We start from the raw sequence: 24,366 nt of genomic DNA, 5'->3' as shown, positions 1-24,366 counted from the left end.
TGTGTTTGTCCGTCAACAACGTGTGTGTTTAAGTGTAATGTACGCAACCGTGCGAGTATTCCAAGCACTTAATAAAATTATTTGTGGTTTTTTTCCCCCTGTGAGTTCAAAGCGGGTCCTTGCTTTTGGCTGTGGGGTAGAGGTTGCTCTTGTGCAATGGAAAAAAAGAGGCTGTTTTCCTGTTAGGGGGGCTTTTTGGGAAAACCGCGACTCTGCCTACCGCAGCCAGCCTTCAAAGGGCTTTGAGGGAGTGCTCACCTCTCCTCTCCTTAAATCCTTCCATCCCTCCAAACGAGCTACTTCCTCTCAGATCCAGGAACACCTCACCTGCCTCTCCCCGACCACCGGCCTCCGACCACACTGCTGCTAAGCTGCGGTCAGGGTTACGCTCAGGTCCATGGGAAATGGTCAATCAAGGAGTCCTCAGTCCACCCACACACACTCAAAACAGTACACTAAGGGAACTTTAACCTCTCAGCATTTTTTGCACGTCTTTATTATCTCTGTATCCCCGCTGGATGGCCTTCATCCAGTGATAAACTGAGAAAGACTCTGTGGCTCTGCCTGCCATTGCAGGGCTGTGGGTGTCATCCCTTTCTCAGACGCATCTTGACGGCAAATGTAGCGGAAATATTTCTTGTATATGAAAGCAGATCACAGTTTGACATGGAAGGCTATAAATTCTTGAACTCTTGTCCCTTCCCTCCCAAGTCCATCGCTCTGTCACTTAAAAATCCAGTAAACATTTTCCTCCCTCACTCTAAAGTTTGCAGCTATATTTTTAATTTGTGACGCCTTTTGGGACCTCCTTAATAATAGTTACTTCCCATTATTTTCAGTGACACCCGATATCATTTATTAATCCTTAAATATGACTCAAATGTAATGGATTCTTGGGTGCTTATTGTCTTGTGTTTTACAGAAGCACTATTATACAGTTGCAAACCCTGCTACTATACTTGATAGTGTTATTTAAGTTGAACAAGTTTTGTAATGGATTTGGTTTCAGAACTCTATTTTTTTAAATTTTATTTAGAAAACTTTGATTCTATCTCATTTTGTATGTACAAAACTGGAAAACAAAATGAATTACAATCAGTTCATAGTTAAACTGTAAAAACTGTGTTTTTAATTTACTTTTATTTTATTTTATTACAGAATCAAATAAGTTAAACTGTAGTGCGGCAGAAAACAGAACAATGTTTGGATGTGTTGGGACATAAAATCTAACAAAGAGAAACAAAGAGCCCCTTATTCTAAATATCTATGTTTTGCCCTGTCTTGTCGAACACAAATTAACCCTGTTAACCCTGAGTTCAGTGAGTCACTATTGCCCAGAACTTTCTGCCTGCTCATGTCCTTTTCCCCTCCCAACGCCTCCCATTTTCTCACCAAAAACACTGACCTCACAGAACACTTAATTAACAGAAAAATACACCACAACTTGTCCTATCAGCAGTTTCCTCCTGCTTTTGTACTGAAGTGTATATGTGCACAATTACAGAGAGCAGTAGCTTAGCACAACTTCCTGTCTGTGAATCTGTGAGAACTAGCCTGACCTCATATTCCACCTCGCGCTGTCTGTCTTCTCTCCTCCTGTTCAGTTCTGGATCAGGTTCTGTTGATTTAAAGAACCGCTGTCGGACTCAGGGCCAGCCGTGTGGGCTGGGCCACAGAAGCTGCTGCATTCCTCTGCTGGGCGTTCTGTCTTTCTCCCTGCAGTGTCTCTTTCTGCCAGGAGCAGAGATGGAAAGGCCGAGATTATTTCACTAATATGATTTACGGTACTTTTTGGATCCTCCTGCCTTGTCTTTAGCCTCACATGTGGTTGAGAGCCTGAGCTGTATCATCCAATTGTTATCCCAGTAACAGATAGCAACTAGCTCAGGTATGGCCTCTTGTTCAGGTGCAGCAACTTGCTCTTGATTTAATAGCGAGGTGATAGAAAACAGTTTTGTAAATTGGAATTAGAGTAAAGCAAAAAACAAAACAACAACAAACTATATAGATTTTGCAGATTAAACTTTCCAGAGACACACACACACACACACACACACACACACACACACACACACACACACACACACACACACACACACACACACACACAGCCTCTGAAGCAGACATAAGCGGGCTTTAAAAATTTGTCAGTGATCCCCCTGCTAATGACGCTCTCAGCTGTGAGAGTTGACCCCCTCCTGCCCTCGGCCCTCCCTGCTCCTCCTCCCCTCCTCCTCAAACACTAATGAATGCCAGCGAGGAACTCCGAGTACCCTACACCCCCACAGCCACCACCCACACACATCAACACACACACACGCACACTTACACAAACAGCAGGATCATCGTCACCACTGCGGAGACGGCTATCACCAAGTGGAATTCAGGCCATTAATATCTGACCCCTGTTACCTGAGGCCTGTCAGTCATGTTGATCCATCTGGACAGGTTTATTTACCTATTAAATAAGTGTGTGTGTGTGTGTGTGTGTGTGTGTGTGTGTGTGTGTGTCTGTGTGTCTGTGTGTCTGTAAGGATACAGACAGTAAGAATGTGATTAGTGCTGAACCAGTTAATCAATTAATCGATTATTACTTTGACAGAAAATGTATCCCTAAAACCTTTGATAATTCATAACTTTTTAATTTGGCTTTCTCAAATATAAGAATTTGCTGCATTTCTCTGCTTTTATATAACTGTTAATGATATAAAAATCCAGTATCATTGGACTGTTGGTCTGACAAAACATGCAATATAAAGAAGTCACCTTGGGCTCTAATGGGCATATTCACCACTGTTTGATATCAAATCATGTGCAATCTGTGTACAAGGGGATTTCTGACTTTGTTTCTGCTCTCATGGTTCTTTTATATTCATACAATGCATCTCACCAAAATGATAATGAGAATGGAGGTGGCCCTGTTTTTAGCCAATTAAAAAGTCCTCCATGGTTCTTGGCAGCCACTAATAACCCCACCAGGGATTACTGTACAGCAGGCTGGGGGGACAGCAGGACACCAGTTTGGGCCCCAGCTTGCTGTCATCCAAGAGAAGCAATGCTGTAGACCACCATTCACTCCTAGTCTTAGTGGGGCCACCACGCCAACTCACTAGAGCAGCGTGAAAAGCTCCCACTTGGGATACAAAGTGGCTCAGCTGTCCCTCTCCTATCTGCACCTCCCACGGCGCCCTCCTCTACACCCAAGCCAAATAAAGCCTCTCAGCGACTTCTGTTTTCCTAATCTGTGAACTCTGACAGAGGCGCCTACGCTTGAAAGAGAGACAACTCAACATGGGATGATCTCCCGGTGACAGGGAGAAGCTGAAAAAACGAAACCACCAGACCACCCTGTCATCTTCCTGTTGTTGTCTTTCTCTCTCTTTCTCTCTCCCTCTCTCTCTTTCTCAGCCTGTCTCTCTGCCCACGTACTTTAAATCTGTTTTTCCTTCCTTTTTCCCTCCATCATCTACCTTCTCTAATTGGGCTGTCACTGTGTGATTAAAACCATTGAATCTGTTCCAATAGCCAAATGGCCTGACCAGTCATTGTGGTGATGCACAACTTTTAATGCAGGGGGGCTCCCACTCTAAAAGCCCAGTACGTTTTCATCCATTTACTTACTGTGCCCATAATACTAATGGGCAAATTATTTAAGACTGCAGTGGCTAAGCCACTGGGGATTGTAGCACGTCAGCACAAGTACATTTTCCTTGCCATTAATCCACAGAGGAATGTTGCAGTGATAAATTGGCTATGCAGATTGTATTTGTCACTGCACTCCTTGCAGCCATTCACTTGGAAATGGCTTAGCTGCCACAGGAACAGTGTGTCTTTTAACATACCAGATGGTGGTAGGTTTGTGTGCTGGGGGTCAGATCCAACTTTAAAGGCACTATCTCTGATCCAAATGTAAACAAAAGGGTAGCCGATAGCAAAATCAAAACTTGGATTGGAAGCTAATATCACTACTAGATTGACTGACACATCTTTTCATACAAAGATCAATACTACATTTATTAGAGAAATATACCAGATTCGGGAAATATGCACACTCACTTTCGTAGTGAGCGTTAGATGAGAAGATCAATACAATCTTCATGTCTGCACGCTAAATATGTAGCTACAGCCAGCAGCATTTCTGTGTGGTATTCATTGTCCTCTTCAAACAGAGACATGGGCCTGCAGCTGTTGCTACTTCAACCACATTTAATGAAAGACAATGTCTGCCCCCACTGAGGGGAACTTGTGGCTTGTTAAACACACTGTCAATGCTGAAAGCAGAGAATTTTCTTGCTGAAACAGATTCTTAGTATTTCAAAGGTCAACCAACTACACCACTGTACTGACATCCTGGCAAGGCTTACGGCTCCAGAGAGAGTTTGTGGAACTGGTTCACATTTTGCAGTTTTTATAGCAATATAGAATATGTCTTATGTAGACTAGAAAAAGTTGTTAATAAAGACCAGCTTTTTGCCAAAGCATAGTGTTGCTGGACTGTCTCGGAGAACCATTAACACTTGCTGCAAGGCTAGCATCTATTTCAGAGGGCGTACAGAGTGGAATTAAACAGCCTTGTCACTGTTCTCTCTCTGTTTAACCTACACGCTCATCTGCCAGACGCGCCTGACAGCACCAGACCCTGGAAGAATCTCACAGCAGGCCCGGCAGCACACGGACCGCACCATATTTAGTCATCTAAAGTCCAGACACAGACCAATGCAGTCCCCCACCTTAATCTGTCTCTCCTCTGTTTCTCTCTCCATCTCTCCCTCTCTCATTTTTTATGTCCTTCCCCTAACTCCCTCCCTCCATCTCTGTCACTTTCCCTCTCTCCTACTACTTCCATTCATATCTGTCCCTGCTCGCCCTCCCTCGAGTCATTTCTGCTTTATCACTGTCGTGCCCCTCGCTGTTTTTTTCCCCTCATGTGTCCCTCTTTTCCTTCTTACCTACAAAACTGAAGCTCTGCTTTGCTTATGCCTGTTTGTCCTCTTTTCTCTTAAGCCTGTCAAGTATTTTCCTGCCTGGTTTTCTTTTTCTTTTCTTTTTTCAGACTTCCTCGCACTGCCTCAACAACATGCCCATCACATTTTAAGTCGGAATAATTCCCTCTTTCCATCTTTTTTTCCCTCACCTGTCATAATTTCTACCCCTTCTTCCAGCTCCTTCCTGCCTTCCCCCCTTCTTCTCTCTCAGAGCTTCCCCACCGTCTCTTTTCTTGGATGAACATGCTGCTGATGGAAGCTGGGCCTGGATGCTAATGAGTTGCTAATTCTATCAGCCGTCTCTCCATGCCCTCCCCAGTGGGTGTCGGGCCCGCCAGCCTTTTGATGGAGTGCCTTGGCTGATGAACTCCCGCCTGTGTGCCCACTTTAACCTCCTCGTCCTCAGACACATGTCATTGATCAATGTTCGTATCCGCCCTGGCAAGGCCCACTCTTACTCCAGTCATTTATGAGCTGGCCAATCCATTTTTCATATGTTGAATATTATAAAAGCAGGGGTTTTTGTGTATAGTGTTTTCATGCTCAGGTCTTCAAATTTCTTGGAGTGGCTGCTTCAGAGCTTGGCATATTGGGAAATATATGCTTATCTCTCTTTTTATCTCAAGTGAAGCAAAATGAAGCAGAAAAAAGTCTGAAAAGACATTTTAAATTATATGTAGTTATATATCAGTCTCCAGGATTGAATTAAGAAGTATTTTTACTTCTTGGTGACATTTTCTCCCTTTCTGTCTTACTGCTCTGTATAATTCCCTCACGCTACTTTCCTTTAACACCCAATCGGTGCTTGAGAAGAGGCCAAATGGCAGGGTTTAAGCACTTGAGCACAGACGAGTGCTCCTATTTACCAGGCCACTGGGCTCTTTTTTTTTAAGGGTTGCTAGCTTTGGACCCCTCACATAAGAAAAGAACGAAACTTTTGTTTTTCCGGCTCCCCTTAAATCCGTCTGTCTGCCTTCCCCGCTTGACTGAAGTGGATACAGAGGCGGCCTTTTGTTCTACCAAGATGAAGAGGGATGCTGTAGTATAAGAGGGAGAGTGAGGGTAAGAGGAGGTGGGTGTGATTCATTGTAATTTAATAAATACCTCGCAAAGAGGGTTGGGGTGCCTTCTCAACCCCTCAGCTGTCTGTTTTGAATTGGGGCTCTTCTAGATTTGACACCCAGGGAAGTAAAAAGGGGATTAGGGAAGGAAAAGCCTCAGGGAATATACATCTCTTTCTCTGTCTTGTTCTTTGCCCCAAAGCTTTCTCTCTCTGTGCCGCTCAATCTTTCTCTCTCTGGGGCTGAGAGGCCCCTCGTCTAGCTGTGAGCGTATGAATGATGTCATCCAGGTACCTATCTTGACCCAGAGATTTAGAAAGGCTTGAATGGAGTCTCTTAGCCTCAGTTCTTCTAATGTGGAGTATAATCCTCAAATAGCTATCACTTTTGGTGAATTTTCTGGTTCAGTGAATGAACATAATGCTGCATTCTCTTGAGTTAGCACTGTGTAACAATAGTGTTGCAGTTGATTTCCAGTCAAATTCACGCAAACATCCGGAAGAGCAGAAAAGTAGCGCCATGTCCTCTTATATGAAATAGTTTCCCTTTTTTGAGGACACACTCTGAAAACAGAGGTTTGACCAGGGTCACACACGGTCCACTGCTTTGCAGCATCACCAGGGATTATAGGGTAACTTCTGCCATGCTGCTCAAGCATGACCAGAAGGCTTGGCCAGTTTTGACCTGAAAGGAAGTACTGAATGAGAGGCCGGCATTGAAATTCAGGATGCAGTCACTTGCAGCCACTAATGTCTCTCTTTAAATGGTCACATCCTTTCTCTTGGGCCCCTCGTCTAACTGTCTTATCCTTTGACAGGCTTTTAGTCAATGAAACATTCATTTGTAATTGTACAGTACAAAAGATCCAATTTCCATTTCCTTTAAAAGAGCAGATATAATTTGTTTTTGAAGATGCACAAACTTCTTTTTTACAGTAGAATTCGATCAGTGTCACTTTTGATTTCATATCCTATTATGGTAAAAATATGTCTATGACATTGACCCTTCTGTTTGTTTCTCTCTCTTACAGGAAGGGCTCTGGTCAGCCTGAAGTGAAGGGTCACTGAGCTCAGACACTCTCCTTCCATTGACTCACAATTATACACACATAGGGGAAAGTCACACAGACACATCTGCACAACGACACATATACATTCACATTAACACACATAGACTCTTTGGTACACACACAAAAAAACGCAGACACACATTCACACACAGGCCCTCTAAGCAGGATGAGGGAACCCTGGAGGTGCCTGCTGGGCCTGTGCCTTTTGGCATGCTCAGCCTCCATCCACAGTGCCACCAATCCCTTTGCAGGTCAGCAGACTCCTCCAGACCCTTGCTATGATGACAAAGGCACAGCCCGCCGATGTATTCCTGAGTTTATCAATGCTGCCTTTGGCAAGGAGGTGATGGTGTCCAGTGTATGTGGCCGGCCTACGTCCCGTTCCTGTAGTGTGGTGGAGCGGGGCGATGATCGGCCTTCTGTACGCACGTGCCAAATCTGTGATGCAGCTGACCCTCGCCGTGCCCACCCTTCTTCCTACCTCACTGACCTCAACTCAGCCCACAACCTCACCTGTTGGCAGTCAGAGAATCTGAACACCTCGCCATACAATGTGACTCTCACCCTTTCACTAGGTAAAAAGTTTGAGATCACCTATGTCAGCCTGCAGTTCTGTTCACCTCGACCTGAGTCCCTGGCCATATACAAGAGCATGGACTACGGCAAGACCTGGATGCCCTACCAGTTCTACTCCTCACAGTGCCGGCGTATGTACAATCGGCCCAACAAAGCAACCATTACCAAGCAGAACGAACAGGAGGCTTTATGCACAGATGGCCACACTGACCTCTACCCGCTTTCTGGAGGACTCATTGCTTTCAGCACTCTGGATGGACGGCCTTCCGGCAAAGACTTTGACAACAGCCCAGTCCTTCAGGACTGGGTGACTGTCACTGACATCCGTGTGGTCTTCAGCCGGCCCCAGCTACCTCGGGAACTAGGACTGGGGGCTGGAAGCAATAGCGGAGGGAGGGACGACGACCCCACGGCGGTGACATCAACACTGCCAACTTATTTTTATGCAGTGGGAGACTTCCAGGTGGGCGGGAGGTGTAAATGCAATGGACATGGCTCACGCTGTCTGAAAGACAAGGAAGGCAAACTGGTGTGTGACTGCAAGCACAACACAGAGGGACCTGAATGTGACCGCTGCAAGCCCTTTCACTATGACCGACCGTGGCAGAGGGCCAATGCCCGCGAGGCCAATGAGTGTCTGCGTAAGTCTTTCCCTCTATCTGTTATTCTAGCTTTTCTTTTAGCATGTTTCAGTTCGTCAGCTGTTGAACATACTAAAGATTTCTCTATGCCTGCCAACAATACAGGCCTGAGAGCTTAAATTTAACATATTTTCTGAAAGGAGACCTAACACAGTGGCTAGATAACATTATGTGTTTATTATTCTTTAGATCAAAACTTAGTCATTGTAGAAATATCCTTTAACAGTCTTTACATCAATTCAGTGACCATTATAAAAGGAGCATGCAACTGTAAAGTGGTGAAACCCACTCTTTCTTCATCTCCCTCTATGCTCTGTTCCTTTACCTTTCTAATGAATGGGGGAGTTATTATTTCCCTAGGACAATCTTCTGAAGATTTAACACTGTTGCACACACACCGTATATATGCCAGAAGCCACATATTTGTCCGATGCAGATATCCCATCCATAGTTCAAGTAGTGTATGAAAATTGGGATATATTTGAAATTTCAGGTTGTTTGTTTCTTTGTAGGATGGACTCATGACCTTTTCACCACCCATTTTCAGGATGTGAGGACAGCAATGTAAAATCAGGCTGACAAATTGAATTTATACATACACACAGGGAAAAAAAGAGGGAGGTAGAAAGTGAGAGGTTTAACTACGATGACCTGTGTTTGACTGTCTCAGAGGTAATTAAGGATGTTGCCAGAACATACCGAATGGGTTTGTGTTTTTACAGGTGAGGAGTTCTGGTAGCACATAGTGGTTGAGCTTGCAACTTTGGCAACGTCTTTAAAAACAAGAGCCCATCCTTTCTTTGCATTTCCCATCAGCCCTCTCTATTTACAGTTCCTCTACAGGGAAACAGGCCTACTTTCAACAAAATCATGTTTTCTGGACTTGTCTATGAAAATACTCTTTTTCACAAGCAAGTCTAAACAGTGGATGACAACAGCTCGAGTCATTGGCACACCGCTACGGCTAAGTCATCCAAGAATGTTATTTGGCAGTGTTCACTTTTACCTCAAGACATGCTTTGTAAAAGTCATTTAGACGTGCTCTGAAAGCTTGCCAAGTAAAATTATAGCAATTTCTTTGGCAATTTTTGTTAATGTAAATGGATTACATTTGTATTGGATTAGGCTTTTATACAGTATGATGTGATATATTAATTTCATGGTAGTAAAAAGGTTTTGGACACATGCAACGTTTTCAGCAGGTATTTCAGTTAATATGTGGATGTTTCTTTGGTGGTATTTCTTACAGCATTTCTCTGTTAGAATAAATAGACAGAGGTGGAACTTAATTCAGGTCAATTTTGCTTGTCATAAAAATTTGTTAGTGTAGGAGAATAAAACTATATTAGAAACCACTGTCCCTATTTTAACCTTTCCCCATAATGAAATTAAATTATATCCAGAGAGAAAAAAACAGGAGCAGAACATTGAAAAACAGTGTATATTTTTCTAACATGTTCTAATTGCCCAGTGAGCTGGCCTGAGATCATATTTAGCATTGAACAGTGCCAGATCTGTTTAAAGGGGACAGAGAGTGACAGAGCCAGAGGAGCAAGGCCATTTGAGCATGACGAATCCAGCCTTCCCTCTCGCTGCACTCTGAATCCTCCCATGCCAACACTCTGGCTTCGCAGACACCCTCACTTACTCAACTCACAGATACAGGCATGCACTCACACACATATACACCTAGCCCCTTCTAGAACAATATCCTGTAAATCCCTCAGTGTTTTCTCCGTAGCAGTTTTGCACACACCCTGTTTCAAATGTCCCGTAGCTGTTTCCGAAATGTTACACCCGCTTCCCGTAGATCTCTACTCAGCGGGATTGATATGTCACTTCTATCCACGATTTCTGGACTAAACAGCCCGACTGCACCGGCCAATTCTGATGACCTAATCCCAGTGTTGATACAGGGCAGTTAAAGCCTATTGCAAGTTGCACGCTATACCTGATCACACATCCGGACACGCCAAAAAGTCAGTCCCAGATGTCCCCAATTTCATGTTCCAAAAGCCTTTTTACAGCTTATTCCGGTAGAAATGGTTCCAAAATATCCTCAGAGTAGCAAGAGAGCTTTTATAAAAGCCCCTCCAGTGTATATTAAAACCCATTCTTAAAATACACCCGCCCCTTGTTGATTTCTCTGCTTGCTTTTCTTTCTGACATGGTGCACAAATGGCAGTGGGCTGCACTGCAAGCCCTGAGGCACACCACTGAGGCAGTGAGGTGTAAGTATTTAGACTGGGCAAGTGTGTAAGAATGGCAAGTTACAGAGCCAAGGAGTCCCTTAGGTGTCACCTGAGCCTTCGTAAGGCCCTGCGGGTGTTTGGTTTGGAGGTAGGGTCTGAGGGGGGCTGGACTGAGGTCATGATCCTTTGTGGGGTGGTGACAAGGTTAAGTTGGCGGGGAGCTGGTTTGTGAATAATGAGGAATTTAGAGTGAGCAGTTGTAGAGCCAAATCAATAGTTGTTTCACACCCCATCTCTGAGTCTGTCTGGTAGTCGATTTCACCACTTTAAACATCATTGTTAAGATTTTGCAAGGCTTTGCTCTCCTCACTTTTAGCAGTCGTGACTTACCCTGCATAACAAGAAGATTGTCTCTAACAGGCTGGTTTGATTGTTCACTTGTCTTCCTAAATGTTTGAAATGCACCGCACCAAGATTATTGTCTGAGGTCTTGGCAAGCTCATGTACTGTCTCCAGACACAAGCCATGCACACACACGCCCATCTGCCGCCTCCCTCACTATGAATCCTGCCTCAAGACATTGGTTTACAAATCCCTGCTCTAGTAGTCAGAGAGGGCAGCCTCGTAAAGGAGCGTGTCTGTTTGTATTGAGGGAGACATGATGGAAAAAGCTGTGATTTATCTGCCTGGAGTTTGAGCCACAGGACAGAATGAGGAAACAGATGAATAAGAGCTATTTGGTTACTGGTTGTGATGGAGGATTGGTTTTTCTTCTGGCATGGTCAATGCCGTAATGTAAATACTTTAATGTTGACTTAAAAATGTGAGACAGTGCATCATGCCATAATAGAGTCTGCCAGAGTCACTGTGTAAGATGAAGAGGCCTCTTATGGAGTCAACGACAATGTGACATCCTGAGTAGATGATAATTTATGTCGGTGTAGGAGCTCTCTATTCTTGGCCGTGTCTTCAGCCATCCTGGTCCTGTTTGGCTGCAGCACCGAGCTGTTCTATTCTCCAGCCCTTCCTTTCCCTCATTTGGACTCAGCCTGCAGGAAGTCCAGAGTGCTGCTCTGGGACGCTACGACCCCAGGGCCAGACACCATCCATCCCTAATGGACCAGCCAAGCCAGGTCTGTTCCCAGTGTTGCACCAGGCACACTGGTGTGCATTCATAGCATAAAATACAGAGGTCACATGAAGGCTGAACTGCCATTTGGGCTGATTTGCCAGAAATGCAGGTGAGCTGCGGTTGGTAGCAGAGTTGGGTGTTGCTGCTCTGCTGCAGTGTTTGGGTGTGGTGTTGAATATTTTTAATAGTAATTTTTGATATATTGAGTCCAGTGGGGAATGAGTGATATGGTATTTTGTTTTCACAAGAAGAGGAGTTTCCTATTAAATTAAATTAAATTAGATTAAATTAAATCAATCAACCAAATGAGTTTTCACTGCACTCTCATTACACATCAGTCCGTGTCATCACCTGAAGGAAATTCCCACAAATTAGTTATTACCTCTAAAAAAGTTATTACCTGTTATATAATAGATGTTATTAGATCACGTCTGCCACACTAATAAATGAGCGGTTGCATTAAAATGTGAATTTTGGAAGACGGAGAAGCAGAATAGGCAGATATTGAAGTTGCAAGCCTTGTCACAAGTCCGCTCAAACCTGTTGTGGGGGCTTGTGGTTTTTGGTGGGCTCAACCTCTATTTTTTGGAAACTATTAGCTGGAATTAGGGGGAATTTGACAGATGGGTTTCTTAGGGAGAGCAGTGTGATCCAGCAGAGGTGTGTGTGTGTGTGTGTGTGTGTGTGTGTGTGTGTGAATGTGTGTCAGAGAAAGAGGCCAGCCAGGAATACATGCTCAGGAACAGGGCTCAGAATAAGCCCTATGATCTATGGAAACTCTGAAGACCACAGAAGCACAAATTTCTTTCTCTCTCTCTTCGTTTCCCTCGCCGACAAGGGACAGATGGTTATTTAATGCTGATTAGAATTTCAAAATAGACCTCCATCTTTCACACCATTTTTCCCCCTCCACATCTCCTAGCAAGGGCAAGCAGAGGTCAGACCCATGTTCCAGTCATAGGGAAGATTCGTCAAGACACTTTTTAGGCCTGGTGATTGAGAAATGACCTCATTCTTAAACACATGAAAGAAAGACATTCATAAAACCATGGCAAAGTTTGTGAGCTTGCATGATTTGGATAACACGAACAATGGCACATTTTGTAGTTTCTCAATCGCAGCATGGAGAGGAGCAGGATTTCTGTGCTTTTGTTCTTGCAACACAATGTTGTTTGGTCTTGGGTATAACAAAGTTGACCTCAGTAAATTGCTTTGAATTTCCAGCCTAAAATTGTGTTCTCTGGCCTACTGAAATTTTGCTGTCTGTCCCTAGAGGACCACATGTTATGAAGCTCAGTGAGCTGTCAAAAATAGACGGGATGAAAAAAGCCAGAGCTGGTGTGATATTACTGCATGTATGTGCCATGTTCTTACTTTCACTAATTGACTTAAAGACCCTCCCACCTCCGCTGCCTGTCGCTGGAGGCTACAGGACCAACACTTCCATTACTTACAGTGCGACACACAAATGAGCAGGACATGTCTGTGTGCGTGGTTTGGGGGGGGGCAGCTGCAGAAGCGAAAGAAAGCGATTTTGAAAAAGAAACCTCCTGTGCTTTCAAATAATTACACAGCCAAGGAATGTTGTTCTAAAATCAACAGCCCTATGAAATGATGCCTCTGGGGTGGTTAGCGTGAGACGAAGGGACTACTGCACAGCGAGGCCAACAAACATGCAGTGTGTGAGTTTTGTTTTGGTGGTGTTGTGTGTATGTTTTAAGGACTTAAAGCAAGAGTTACTTCCTTTATCTGGCTGAGAGAACAAGGTTTGGTCAGTTTGTTTGGTTTGTACTGTAGCTTTGCTCTTTGCTTTTATTCACTCTGTCAGTGTTGCAACTTTGGTCCTTGGCCAACCCAAAAGGGATTGATGTTTTTTTGCTTGATGAAGCCACCCATAAAGTCTTTCTGGCAAGCAGGGAATATGGTAAAACAAAAGTTTAGGACAGCAAAGTGTCAAATAACACTGTTAATGTCAGCTGGGTTAAAATGTTGGATCCCTAGGAAATGCTCTGCGGCTGCCTTAGGCCAAGTGTGTGTGTGTGTGTGTGTGTGTGTGTGTGTGTGTGTGTGTGTGTGTGTGTGTGTGTGTGTGTGTGTGTGCATAATGCATCTCCTTGCATTTGTGCATGTGTGAGAACCACATGTAATCTAGTAGTGCGATGTAGCGTTTCATCCCTGTGCCAAAGCAAACTGGTGGAGCTGCAGTGTGCCCACCCTGCTCTCCCAGGCCCCCATCAACTCTCCCCCACAGATGGTAGCAATCACCTCCTGAGGTGCCCGTCACCGCCGGCACTCTCTTCCTCTCTATCCTTGTGTAACTGACTCTTGTCAAAGATTAACTCTCTGCTTGGACATTTTTCTGTCTGATATATATTTGTCTTTTTGCTGAAATAAGCCATTTGTTCAAGATTGAATTCTTTGTGTTTTGGTAACAGTTTGCCTCTTTTTCTTGCTCTATTGCCTGAGAAAATATGTGATTTTTGGCTGCTAGCCGCTGTGGTGGCAGAAAGCATCAGTGGCTGTTCAGAGAAAATATATATCTGTGTGTTAACAATGAGTGCATGACAATCTCTTGGCTCCCTTTATTTGTGGTTTTGTCTGTTTTGACTGTGGCTGATACATGCTGTCTAACTGATCAATCACTGTCTATGTGCTTTAAATTACATATGTGCTGTATGTATACATCTCTGCATACAGTCATGCTTATGAAATGGATGTTGTCTGTTACTGTATGTGAATAGACATGTCTGGTGTGAGTAGTGTCAACAAATATTTCACTCGTTGTCATACACCTATTAATCTCACCTACCAATTACCTGGGGATTTTTGAATGCATCCTTCAACAGACGAGCACCACCGCTAAGAATCGTACATCCCTTACTTCTAGGATAAGCTTCACCTGAAATGATGCTCTCTCCCAATTCACCACCATAGTGAAATAAACTGGAGATATAGCAAATCACTTTGTAACATGGAGAGAACTTTTTAAAACATTGAAAATGGATGCCCCGAGCTACGTTATACGATATTACAGTGTTGACAAGGCCAGGACATGCTTGCTTTTGAGTCTATACCTTTAAGGACAAGCTCTTCTGAGAGTCTGCAACTGTCTGCTTTTCAATCCACAGGTTCCACCCTCATAGCTCTAAAGCAGTTTAAAAGATTTAGCTATTTGTGGGGTTAGATACAAGAATAATCTTATATAATAAGCTACATCGCCCAAAATAACTTCAGGTCTCCTGTGTAATAGATTCTCCAAGTCTCTCGAACTTTGTTAAAGAGATGAACACCATTCTTTTAGAGGATATTCCCATATCTAGTGTTTTATCTGTATCTTAATATTTTCTTCCTTAGATAAACGTTGACCTCTGATTTTACTGCTGGATCACCAATCATCAACCCAGAACTCCTTTGCTTTCTGTACATCCACATACAAGCCTGTGTCACAACCCGATCAGAGAAAAACCTAAAACATTTGATTTTCCCTCACCATTTATACTGTCTTCTCTGGCCACAGTGGTGAATTTACACAACGGGTTCCATCTGTCACTTTCTATTTCTAAACCCGCCCAGGCATCACATGCATCCCCCAGAGTGTATGCCAAGAGTCATAGTAAAAGTAAATCTGTTTTTACCTTGGTTCTTACTGATTCACCACGATAATTTGATTGCATAACAGTCGTCTGCTTCTGCTTCGCTCAAGACTGCAGGATATTGCCTGTGGAAATAAAAAAAAAAAGAGGGCAACCGAGACCAAGAGTGAAGGCAAAGGCGGGACAGAGATAACAATGTTTAGATGTGGGGAAGGGAAGTGGACCAGAGAGAAGGAACAGAGCTAAGGACTCAACTCTCCACTGACACCAGGCCCCCCAACCTGGCAAGCCTCCAGCTTAATCTCGTTAAAATCTTTTCCTGCCTGGTGCCATCCAGAGAGAGAAAGGGGAGGTGGAGGAAAGGATGGACAAGAGAAAGGGTTGGGGAAGGAAATAAGCAAAAGGAGGGAGAGGCAACCAGTGAGAGTATTTGGGATGGGGTCTCATCAAAGTAAGAGGAGAGGGATGGAGAAAGAGGGAGGCGCTTTGGGGAGGGGTGAGAGAGGAATTAAGGGGACTCTCAGTTCAAAAGGGCTCCCAAGAGCCAGCTCTTAAGCCCATGGCGTGAGGCTAACCGCAGAAACCAGTGGAGGGAGGGGAGGGCTGAGATATGGTGTCAAAGCTAGAAGTGAAAGATATGTCTGTGTGGAAGAGAAGGAAAGAGCAAGTGGGGCTAAAGTGGCTATGTTACAAAGAGGGAGAATCTCTTGTGTACATTAAAGCACAGCCCTGTAATGCACACAGCAGGGCTAAAGGAGTTGTAGTCTCTGTTGGTCCTCACCTCGGAGTTCTTAAATCTTTGTCTCAGCTTGTTGCCCACAGCTCATTAGAGTCTACAGACCCAGCAGTGTTTACATCTGTTTAAGTCTCACTTCTGACTTTTTCTGTATCTTTTGTTACTTGATTCTTGTCATTTTGTGAGCAGTTGCTACCTCTCGAAACAGTGTCTCTGGTGTGTGGGAGTGCATACGTGTGTGTGTGCGTGTGTGTGTGTGTGTGTGTGTGTGTGTGTGTGTGTGTGTGTGTGTGTGTGTGTGTGTGTGTGTGTATATGTCTGTGTTTGCCCACACTGTACACTGCCTTGGCTCTAATGAGGAGCTAATTAACCGGGTGTTACCCCCGGTGCCCTGAACAGGTGGCTGGAGCAGCCAGGCGGAACTCAGCCCAAACACACAGACACAGACACACACCATACACACCGGCGCGCACACATGATGGCAGGAGCCCATATAGCAGAGCCTGTTTGGCCAGGCGAGGAGGACAACCAAGGGGGGCTGCAGCAGGTCTGGACTGTGGTCTGGGCCAAGAGGGGAGAGGTGGTGGTGGGAGAGCGGCCCTCCAATTTTCAAGGACCAATTTTAGCCATGGGATTTGGGTTTTGCGCAGGCATCCAAAATCAATTGGCTGTGCTTACCGGCTTGGCTTTGGTCGAGCTGAAGGAAAAATGAGGTTAGATTTATCCCTGACATATGGAGGGAAACAGAGAGGCAGTGGACTCCACAAACACACTTGCATTTTATTTGTTGAGCGCAGTCTTCACGGGCCAATTTGTCATAGCACTCTTGACAGACCAGTATGTGAGCTTGTTCAGAGCACATTTACTTGTAGAGGCACCTGTTATGAATGAGGGAATAGAACATTGAGGTGTTTTTCTGTCAGTACCTTTCCTGACATACTCCCTATTTTAAAGAAGTAAGCACCACATAGATCACAACCAGAGATGTGTGACAACTGTGTAGAGGACTAGATAAAAACAAGACATTTACTCTCACAGTTATTTCCCACAAATTTTCATTTGGCGCTGTTCATTTTCATGACAAAGTGGTGCAACTATTCTCTACTCTAATATTTTCCTAGGGGTTTCTTGCTCCTCTCCTTCCATCCCCCCCACTTTTTTTGTCTCAGCATCCTCCTGTTTGCCAAGCCTGTAACTTGTGTTTGTTGTTTGATTTCCACGACAACATGAGGAACCAGATTTATGCATGCTTGAATTGGACAGTGACCCATAAAGGAGCCGCGCTCACTGGAGGATCACAGTTTCTTCGCTCACTTTCAACCACACACAGAATATCTGTTTTTTTTCCCTCCAACTGATAAAAATTTGTGAGTGTTTTTGCAGAGCACTAGTGAGGCTTTGATGTGTTAATGAATTGAAAAATGGCCTTCAACAGTGTTCAGTTATCCCCGCTGAGCCTAATTTGGTTGAGGGGGTGCTGCAGTGGTGGGGGGTAGCAGGTTGGGGGGGAAGTGGGGTGTCAGCGTGCGTGTGTGTGTGTGTGTGTGTGTGTGTGTGTGTGTGTGTGTGTGTGTGTGTGTGTGTGTGTGTGTGCGCACGCGCACAAGCACTTCAAAACAAACCCATAAACATTCCAAGATCTTTGGGCAGCTGCAGCTCCGAGCTAAAGTTAACTGCACACAGCATGTACACCATAGAAAACACACACAAGTACACATACACACCTACTTGTGGCCATCAGTGCTTTTTGCTTATTTATTTTGCTCCGTCATTAACCATAGCTCACATTTTCATTCAGGTTTTTCTTTTTTCTAAGTCAGATACTAAACTATTATTTCTGACAGACACTAATTCTCTGTCCATCACAACAACTTTGGCTGTTGTTAAAGACATTCCCAGCCTTCACTGCTACACATGCTAAATCATTTAAAGGTTAAATTCTGGAGATTTCTTTAAATTTTCCACACTTGAACATATCCTCTCTTACTTCAAACTTTGTTGGCTGATCTTGTTGCACAGCAGTAAATCGAGAAGATGCCATAAGAGGGCCGTCGGTACTTCAGCTGGGGAGAAAATGTGATCCATCTCTTTCATGTTCTGCTACAAGGTGTTAATGGACACAAGTGCTCACAGCTGTGTGTGTTTGAGACGCTTGATCATAATCACAGTCCCCCACCTTGCTCTCTCCCCAGCAGCTCCAGCGACTCACCGGAGCTGGAGTGTTCTTTGTCACATTCCCCTCAGAAGAAGTTGGACAGGCTGCTTAGTTGTTCACATGCACACACAAGATGCAGGCGCAGCAACACACACGCACAGAGAGAGTGAACCAATTACAATGTCAGTATGTTATCAATTTGGTTTTTTCAGTTTAAACTGGGACTTTATCACTAAAGATAAAATGCTTTGAACTTGCTCGATTTTGTAAGTTTCCCTTAGTGTCCTGCCATCCTAACACTTCCTATATATATGTCCTTTGGACACTTTTCTAGGGTCAAAGGTCAATCCTCATCTTGGGCTTACCAGTTGATGGGAGCACACCGCAATATTCAGCAGTGTCACTACACAAACAGTGCTGCCTCAATATGGATCCATACATGAAACAGCATTTCATTAACTGCAGAATTCCATACAAATTGGGCCGCATAATAACCAGATGGAATTGGGAAACAGTCTGGGAATGCGCTCCCCCTTTTTTCCAGGGTCTGCAACCAGGGAAAACTGGGCCTCTTTCCCAACCTGGTGCCAGGCGTCCCTCTCAGTGTGGATGGAGATTCATGTTGTTCACTGCTCACATAGTACTTATTGCTTCACTTATGTATTCAAGTGATTCTCCTCATGCGAAAGAGCCATCAGTGTCATTAACAGTCATTTTTGATCAGCTGCAAAGAGCTCATTTAACACTGCACAGATCATTGAGCTCAATGTAACTGCAGAACTGACCTTGGCTGTGGCAGCAATTCATATGTAAGTCAGTGATGTTTAGGAAAGAAACTATTTCAACTGATCATCTTTTCTGCAGCAATGGTCTAGTCAGTTGATCTCATGAAAGTACTTTTAAAAAATTAAATAAACGTGAACGTCCTGACAACACAAATATGACCAAGATTTCCAGGTCCAGTGTGTAGGATTTAATGGCATTTAGTGGTCAACTCCATTGCTCCACCCTCCCTTTCCAAGCACAAAGGAGAAACAAAGGTGTCCGTGAAACACAAAAAAAATGTAAACCCCCCTATCTAGAGCCAGTGTTTGGGTTGTCCCTTCTGGGCTACTGTAGAAACATGGTGGTTCAACATGGCAGACCCTATGGAAGGTGACCGGCAGCGTCTGTAGATATATAAAACACAATGATCCTTATTTTCAGGTGACTATACACTAACAAAATCATAACTATGAGTATTATGTTCCATTTCCGCCAATAGAACCTCCTAAATGTTACAGACTGGACCTTTTAAGGGGTATCGTAGTATGGCTGACATATTCCTATTTACAGATTTATACCACCTACATGTCTAAAGTGACAGCCAGCAGGTGCCTCGCTTAACCTATTATAAAGACTGGAATCAGGGGGAAACAACTATCCCGGATCTGTCCAAAGATAATGAAATCCATCTATCGAGACCTATAAAGCTCTTAAATTAACACTTTGTATCATTTTTGTTTAAGCAGTACAAAAACTGCTCTGTAAAAACAACACATTTGATACAATACAAACTAAACCTCTCCTCTACATCTCAGAAAAAGGGGAATAAGCATATTTCAGTCAGGACCACTTTCGTCAAAATATCTTATATTCCAAGCAGAATTACATTTGGCGGTATGGCTCTGTTCTGGGACCTCCTTGTCCTTCCGCGTGCCTACGTGGAAAACCTTAAGGCAGGGAGAGCACACCTCCCTGCCCTTCCATGTGCATACATGGAAAAGTTTAAGACAAGGAGAGCGGCAGCAGAGACTCCAGGGTACAGAACAGAGCAAGCATCAATGGCAATCAGAAAATGACATTGATTAATTAGAAACAACATAAAAAAGGAGGAGCTGGGGTGGAGGTGGGTGCAAAAGGCTTGTAGAGGGAGCAGCAGAGATAGGCAGGCAGGCTAAAGCAGCTTAAATAAGGCGCCATGCATGATGTTTGCCAATTGGATGCTTGAGGAAATCAGGTGAGCTGTCAGCTGACTGTGTATGGTATCCAATGGGAAGCTTAGAGGAATCAGCTGATGTATGTTTATGACTAGCTGTGCTCGTATGATATAGCTGTAACTGAAAGCTAAGCCTGACTTCGTGCCCTGCCTGAACTAACGCTATGCTCAATTCTCAAAATTGTCAAACTACTCCTTTAACAAAGGTATGTAGCAAAATAGAAAATAAAGCCATTAAGTTGCTTATCACCACTACAAATTTGAGCACTGTAAGAGCCAAGGTATACTCAGTCTAGTTCTCCAAAAGAAATAGTAGTGTCAAGAATGAAAACAAGAGCGCAAGAGAGAGAAGTTCAAACCCTGGCTCCTTTCTCACCTCTGCACAGCTGGCCAATGGTGTGAAGTGTGTGTGACTGTAGGATGGTCGGTCTCGGAAGGCTCCAGAAATGGTTTCTGTAACTGCCTACTCACCAGTCACTCTATTGCACACAAAGCCACACATAGACACAAACATAAAAGCCTCCAGGTCTCTCAGCCAGTCTGTTTACTTTTCCCCCATTGTTGTGTCTTTTTTTTGTACTCCAAACATCCATTGTTAGTGTATTTTTCTCAAACACCAGATTAAAGTTAATTAATATCACCTTCTGTTGTGATCCCCTAATAATCCCCCTTTGCCATAAGTGTTGACGTTTTTGGTCAAACAGCTCTGCTGTTGTTTACCCCTTTCTAATTTATCTGCGGGTAACTTTGAACTGGAACTAAGCTCCATAGCAATTGTCTTTGAAGCCATGGCCAAGTCTTCAGGTCCCAGGTCTGACTCTGATTTAACCAGCAGAAGGTCTGGATCAAACTCTGTTACACAAACAAGAAGGGCAGGTTTCTCATTAGGCTTCTCAACTGCAAACCCCACATGTAGAGAGTGAACAGAGTTTATGAATAATGTCAGAGCTGGTGAGGGTGGTCTAATACGGAGGAATCGATGGAAAAACTTGTGAGGCGAAGAGACATAAAGGAATCAGCTGGATTTCAAGTGGAACTGGGAGAGACTGTGAAGACATATAACATCACTTCACATGTCCCATATATTGTGACTCGCCTCATTTAGAAGACAGCTAGCTCGAGCCCATTCCTTTATCTGAATCAGCCATGCTTTTAATAGATCTTAGGAGTCTTTACTCATCAGTGATTCATGAAATTAATGTCTCTCTATCCAGTGATTAATAGTTAATGGACTGAGAGAAGCCGAATTCATTAATTATGAAATGGAGAAAATGAGCTCTGCAAATATCACTTTTGATTGATGAGTTCTGGAATAGCAGCCAAGCACACAGCCGCAGTGTAGATTATAAACCACTCACTACTGCCTTACTGGAAAATCTCTCCCTGCTCTCTTGTGATATGCATAGTAGTAAGCATATGTTTTACTGCAATGCGCACTCTCAACTTACACTTACACTGTAAACTATTGTAAACTTTTATATTCATCCTACTCACGTGTGCTCGTGCAGTCACAGAACTGACAATGTTAACTTTCCTCTTCCCTCCACAGCGTGTAACTGCAACCTGCATGCCCGTCGCTGTCGATTCAACATGGAGCTGTATAAGCTGTCGGGGAGGAAGAGTGGAGGGGTCTGCATGAACTGCCGCCACAACACTGCAGGCCGCCACTGCCACTACTGCAAGGAGGGCTTTTACAGAGACATGGCCAGGCCGATCACTCACCGACGAGCCTGCAAAGGTAAAGAGTCCAAGAGTTTCTTTATTTGTTTGTTTCATAGTTGTGGCATTCTTGAGTTTCTTTCTCTGTGGTGCTATAAGTGCTATTTGCTGAGCTGTTTTTTTACACTTTGATTGCCAATCAAGCAGCAACTCTGGTTTATGTTTCCTTGTATTTTCTGTTGATAAGGTTTAAGTGTCTCTAGGTGGAACTCATATCTTTCTCTCTCCAAACATGGTGGGTGAGCACTTCTCATTCAGCACTAAATACCCAGTTTTTCATCTGCTGTCAGAAACATAAAACACAAGTATTTTTCTGGGAAATAATCACCAACCACTCTATGTTTATAAGAACTAATGTGAAAGTTTTCATGAACAAGGATCACTTTTGTGTTATATCAGTCAGTAATAGAGTAGCAAAATGACTATTTATTTATATGAAAATGTCACAGATTATTATTTTAAGCTCAGTTTGACTTTTCATTTGGCAATATGCTGCACTAAATGTTTACAAAATGTTCAAACAAAAGCTGATTGAGATGTTATAACCCTACTAATACTTGTGTAATCATGTCATTTCTAAAAAAAGTTTCAAACGAGCAAGTTATGATCGGAAACATGCATGGTCATGGTAACTTTAAATAAAAAATATCAGCATGTCTGACTTGCCATACTATAGCAAAGAGAAACAAATTGATACTATGCCCGAAGCTTTTCTGGCTATCCCACCAAATGTTTCCCCATACCACACACCACATAATATTATCACTTGACCAGGGAAATTCTCATGGAAACATGTATTTTACCCCTTTATTATTTCACATTTGCAGTGAATATTTTTCAACCTGATATTATTTCTCTCCTCTTGCTGGACTCATTGCAAAAATAACACCAGTTTCCTGTACTTGTTGCTCAGGAAAATATTCAAATCAATAGCAGAGAGGGAGTGTTTTTTATTCTGTTGATCCTGATGAAGGTAAAGAATCACTTCCAGAACATTAAAAAACAGCCTTGGTGAGAGCTGCCAACGTTCATAGCCGTGAAGATCTTTTGGTTGAAATTTCATGGCGAGAATCTCCCACTGGCTTCCGCTCAGTTTTCCTTCTGCAGCCGACCCAAGCTGTAACTGAACACCAGGAGGTTAGAAATGGCATGATATTAGTTGCGCTGAGATGTCGAGCCATTCATCATATAATGGCAAAAACTCCACAGTGACTTGGTCACATACCTTAAAACTTAAGTAATCTGACCTGTTCCTGCACCAAAACACTGACAGAAAGAGATCTGCCTCAGTCCTGACAGGAGATCAGTCCTTAGATGTGTGTTCCCTGTGTGCAAATTGTTCCCTCATCTTCCATTTCCTGCAATACCTTGGAGTGTGACACTCTCACACACACTCAAGCCTCTTGACACTACAATTTGTCCTTATCAAAGCCTAATGATCAGGTGGTAAACAGTTTATCTGCCTCCCTCACAAAAGCCCCAGATGTGACGGAAATGAAAGTTAACGTCCGAAAAGCCTCTGCTGAGCTGCGGGCTCTGTGATTGATCAGAGCAATTCCACAGCCTTCTAGGAGCTGTCATTTTCCTTTGCCTCAGCCTTTGCTCACTTTTTTCATCTCCATCTCCCATGAACTTTCATCTCTTACTCCTCCCAAACTTTTGATTACTCTTTCTACAACTACAAGCCTTTAAAACCTCTGTTGGTCTCTTTTTCTTTCACTGTGGTATCCCTGATTTTATTTTTCAGACCAGATTTTTGCTCTCCTTCATGTTTTATCTCCATGTGTCAAGGTCAAGATAGAGGTCAGAGGTCAGGGATTTGTTGTTGTTGGAAATCAAGACTGGAGTGGGGACGGCTGGGGGCAGGTTCAGGCTCTGAAAAGAAAAATAGGCCGTATATGTTTCTAAAAAGACCTGCTCTGTAGATGGGTGTCTATGCACAATCTGAGGAGTATATGAAGAGGATTAACCACCTTTCTCCTCTCACCACCACCACCACTTACTTCCCAGATACACAAAACACATACTCTGTCTTCCTTGTTAAGTATTAAGGTCCCTTTGCAAAATGAATCTGCAGAGATCCAGATCTACAGTTCAAATGCCCAGGCACCAGCCTCTCCAGGAGCCCTTTATAGTGTCACAAGCATTAAAACAGTCAAAAGGAAAGAAACGTGGCAGTCACCACATGGCCTGGCTGAAGTATATGAGGTCTTCAAAATACGGTTTTTATGTCCAATCCAAGCTGTACAGCTGGTATCCGTTGACCACAAGGAACATTGATAAAAGGCATTGAAAATGAGGCCATAGTCCATGTGAAGCAACGGCGGCCAACATAAACCACACTGGCTGTTTGTCTCAAATATCTTTCTGAAGCAGTGCATGAGGATATTTGCTGTCAGAAAACACCGTTGACAGAAAAAGTATTACGCAATATAATTCTAAAAGTAATTTTATCTTACTAATATAAGACCAGGCAGCATGACAATTTGATTCTTTAGGGGGAAAAAAACACAATTTGTTTGTATCATT

At 43.5% G+C, this 24,366-nt stretch overlaps 1 protein-coding gene across 2 annotated transcripts in view; it reads left to right on the top strand.

Moving 5' to 3' along the window:
- The window catches only part of ntn2 (netrin 2), a 45,312-nt gene that overhangs the window by 6,667 nt on the left and 14,279 nt on the right, over positions 1–24,366 (top strand). For both annotated transcript variants that reach the window (XM_051418407.1, XM_051418405.1), the window contains exons 2-3: positions 7,077–8,332; positions 21,668–21,856. In XM_051418407.1, the coding sequence (XP_051274367.1) occupies positions 7,282–8,332; positions 21,668–21,856 (1,240 nt within the window). In that variant the 5' untranslated portion in view covers positions 7,077–7,281. The remainder of the gene's footprint in view (positions 1–7,076; positions 8,333–21,667; positions 21,857–24,366) is intronic.

This window comes from Dicentrarchus labrax, unplaced genomic scaffold (assembly GCF_905237075.1).
Source record: "Dicentrarchus labrax unplaced genomic scaffold, dlabrax2021, whole genome shotgun sequence".
NCBI lineage: Eukaryota > Metazoa > Chordata > Actinopteri > Moronidae > Dicentrarchus > Dicentrarchus labrax.
The sequence above is the reverse complement of the archived record's forward strand: the minus strand, read 5'-3'. Positions and strand labels throughout refer to the sequence as shown.